General features: G+C 45.7%; 1 protein-coding gene across 1 annotated transcript; it reads right to left on the bottom strand.

Moving 5' to 3' along the window:
• Window positions 1-611: 611 nt before the first annotated feature.
• LOC123429204 (cytosolic sulfotransferase 5-like) lies at window positions 612-1,806 on the bottom strand. Its single transcript, XM_045113257.1, has one exon. The coding sequence runs from the start codon at window positions 1,690-1,692 to the stop codon at window positions 700-702; it is 993 nt and encodes a 330-aa protein (XP_044969192.1). The 5' UTR covers window positions 1,693-1,806; the 3' UTR covers window positions 612-699.
• Between the last annotated feature and the right edge of the window lie 1,613 nt (window positions 1,807-3,419).

Below are 3,419 nucleotides of genomic sequence, written 5' to 3'. Positions count from 1 at the left end.
TTTTCACTAGTGTACCGTGCTCGCTTTATCTCACCGTAATGTGCAGTCACTGTATATTAACTTATTTTTTTTTCTCTTTTAGCTGCTTCGGAGCATTTATCCTCTCCTAGTTCTCGTTCATGTTAGTTTCTTCTTTTTTTAAAGCTTCATAAACTATTTCCCTTCTATCCAAATGTCTACGTTGTGACCTACTCCCTCCGTTTTTAAATATAAATCTGTTTAAAGATTTCATTAAATAAATACATAAAGTACAAAATAAATGAATCTATATTCTAAAATATATTCATATAAATCCGTATATAGTCTTTTAGTAAAAAAATAAAAAAACTTATATTTAAAAACGAAGGGAGCATACGCTTTACAAACTCTTGACTTTTTACGAGTTACTCGTTTACGCATTTTAGTATGCTTTATTTAATATTTTTATCTTGTCGTTTTTCCACATTTTTCTTGTTTAATATTTGTATCACCTCACCCCTCCTGTCTCTAAGATGTATATACAGTGTGCTCTGATTTCAAATCAAAATACAGGCCACTGAAATCACAGTCGCACAGCAGCTAGCTGTGTCAACTCTCAGCTGTATACTGATGCATGAATCAGTATCCCAAAATTATGATGAGGCCATATGAATCAGTATTCCAAAATTAAACCACAATCAACACAGAGCAGAGTGGAAAAGACCACAGATAACAGATGACTCAGAACAGCAGGCCTGACCCCTGCAGCTTGTCCTGGACGATGCGGTCGAGCTTGTCCGCCATCTCGCGGCTCATGTGGTTGGCCCAGTCCCCGACCTCGCCTTTCCTGTAGAACACCGAGTTCTCAACGTGAACTCTACTCCCGTGGCTGACGCCGCCGACCTGGTTCACCTCCAGCCCGGTGAGCGTCTCGAAGCTGCACATCCTCGCCACCTCCTCGGCCACGCCGGAGCGCTCCTCCTCCTCGCTCAGCGGCACGCCGAGGAACCCCGCGAGCCTCCTCACCACCCGCGCCGGGTCCGACTTGATCTCCTCGTACCTGAGGAAGAGGACGGCGTCCGGCCTCGCCACGCTCTCCTCCCAGTACTCCAGGCAGTGGTCCCAGAACGGGCCGTAGGGCGAGAACCCCTCGCAGAACATGCCGAAGGCGTCGTCCATCGACAGGCCGCCGCCGCCGCCACGCGCCGCCAGCTTGTTCTCGAAGTGCAGCCTGGAGACGAGCGTGTCCTTGGGGTCCCGGCACAGGTACACCACACGGCAGCCGGCCGGCGGGAGCAGCGACATGGGCATGTGCGTGGCGAGGAGCCGCGGGGACGGGAGCGCGCCGAGGTCGACGCGGTCGTCCCCTCCGGTGGCGCCGGGGATCTCGATGAAGGGCACCAGGTGCTGCGGGTGGCGGGTGAGGAGCGGGTGGTCGGCGGCGCCGAGGCCGTGGCGGGACCGGGTGGCGACGGTGAAGGCGAGGGCCTTGAGCCAGGTGGTGCCGCACTTGGGCTGCGTGGCGAGGACCACGTCGTCGGCGCGGGGCGTGAAGGCCCGCCTGGCTCGCAGGACCCCCTCCAAGATCTTCGGCTTGAACCAGTAGCCCTCGTACTGGATGAGCGTCTGCGGCCACCCCTCCCTCGACGGGAGCGAGGAGATGAAGTCCTCCTGGAGCCTCTCTTCCTCGGGTGAGCTCATCGGTGGAGCTGCTGCCGGTTGGGCCATGGCCATGGCTGGCGTGGGAGGGGAGCGGACGTGAAACTAGCTCTAGCTAGCTTGGCTATGAACGGACACGGATGGACATCCCTACGGCATACTTTATGCAGGGAGCAGGATCGCGTGGCGCCTAAAGTAATCAGGAACTTACAACACGACACATCAAAGCACATGGAGGAGTCAGTTGCCACCATCCCATCGAGACCCCCCACTCCTGTCCCTCCACATATAAAAATGGAATCAGGTAATTGTTAGGCATGAACGTATAATAACTCTGAATATTTCTGGTGATAAATTTAATGACGTAACGATGATGATTTTTTAATAGAGTAGAAACAGAAGCGCCCTCTTTTTTTTTCTTTTTTTTCTTATCATCTTGAAATTTACGAAATCATCATAAACGTTATGGTATCTATCTATGTTACTGCTTAACTGTCAGTTGCCATATCTTTCCAATGTTACATGTCAATACAGTGAAGCTGTCACACGGAAGCACGCGGGGCCGCGAGGTGGCAGACCGAACGTGCTGGTCGTGAGGCAGGAGGCCGGGTGTGTAGACGTTACCTGTTTCCCTTACGCACCATACATGACGTGTAGGAAACAACCTTTAACGCCCATACTTATGGACGTTACCAAGACCTATCACTTTTATCATATCATTAACACAAAATTTTACAGGGGTTCGTACAAAAAGCTACCGAAGTACAGAATGTTTCAATACCGGTGAAATGGACCAGCAAGGTTGCTAGTTAGTCGCTTCGCTAAATTACATAGGTAAAAGTGTCAAAAAATATTCTAACACATAAGTAACTTCTTTGTGGGAACATAGTCAAGGAATAGCGTGTTTCCGTTCATTTAGGCTCTCCGTAATGGTAGTACCATAGTTAGTATCATGCATGCCAACTACACAATCTTAATGAGGTGGCATAGAATTAAATAAATGAAGAGAGAGTTGAGTATCATATCATGATACCGTATCATATTAAATGATGTGCTACTATGTGTCTTGCATGTCAATAAATAAACTACTCTATGATACTAATATTTGATACTATGCATTATAAATGTGGTATCATAGACTAGTATCATATGCATGATACTAGTCCCTCCGTTCCTAAATATAAGTCTTTTTAAAAATTTCACTAGTGGACTATATACGGATGTATATAGACATACTTTATAATATAGATTCACTCATTTTGCTCCGTATGTAGACCACTAATAAAATCTTTTAAAAGACTTATATTTAGGAACGGAGGGAGTAGTATATAATACTAAAAAAGTTACTTTACGTTTTTGTCTCCCTCAAGATTATGTTATTGTTTGCCTTTTATCCATTTAATCCAAGGAATCAAACATTAATTACGGCATTAAGTGATACTAAAAATGGGACGGTTGCATGGCCATGCATCGCCAGACAAAGTTAGGAAGGTAATGCCTCAATGTTAATTCCATACTAGTAACATGCCTGTGCTACGCTACGGAACCACTTAAAAGTAAAGTTAAAAGTAATTTAGCCACATTTAGTTATTAAAATAATTAAATCGAGACCTTCTAAAGTCACAAAAGAAACAATTGGTTATTCATTTTCCTATCACATGTATTAATGGATATTTCTTCAAATGCTACTATACGCATCACTATTCTACTTTGCAAGGTAGGCCAAAACACTAACACATTTAGAATGGATCTCATTGACAACATTTGCAATAACCCACGCCTATAGATTTTAGCGGACTTGA

Source organism: Hordeum vulgare, chromosome 2H (genome assembly GCF_904849725.1).
Source record: "Hordeum vulgare subsp. vulgare chromosome 2H, MorexV3_pseudomolecules_assembly, whole genome shotgun sequence".
NCBI lineage: Eukaryota > Viridiplantae > Streptophyta > Magnoliopsida > Poales > Poaceae > Hordeum > Hordeum vulgare.
Note: the sequence above shows the minus strand (reverse complement) of the source record. Positions and strands in the feature narration are given on the sequence as shown.

Bases quoted from the DNA above. Each gene is read 5' to 3' on its own strand.
- LOC123429204 (XM_045113257.1), bottom strand. From the start codon at position 1,692: ATGGCCATGGCCCAACCGGCAGCAGCTCCACCGATGAGCTCACCCGAG.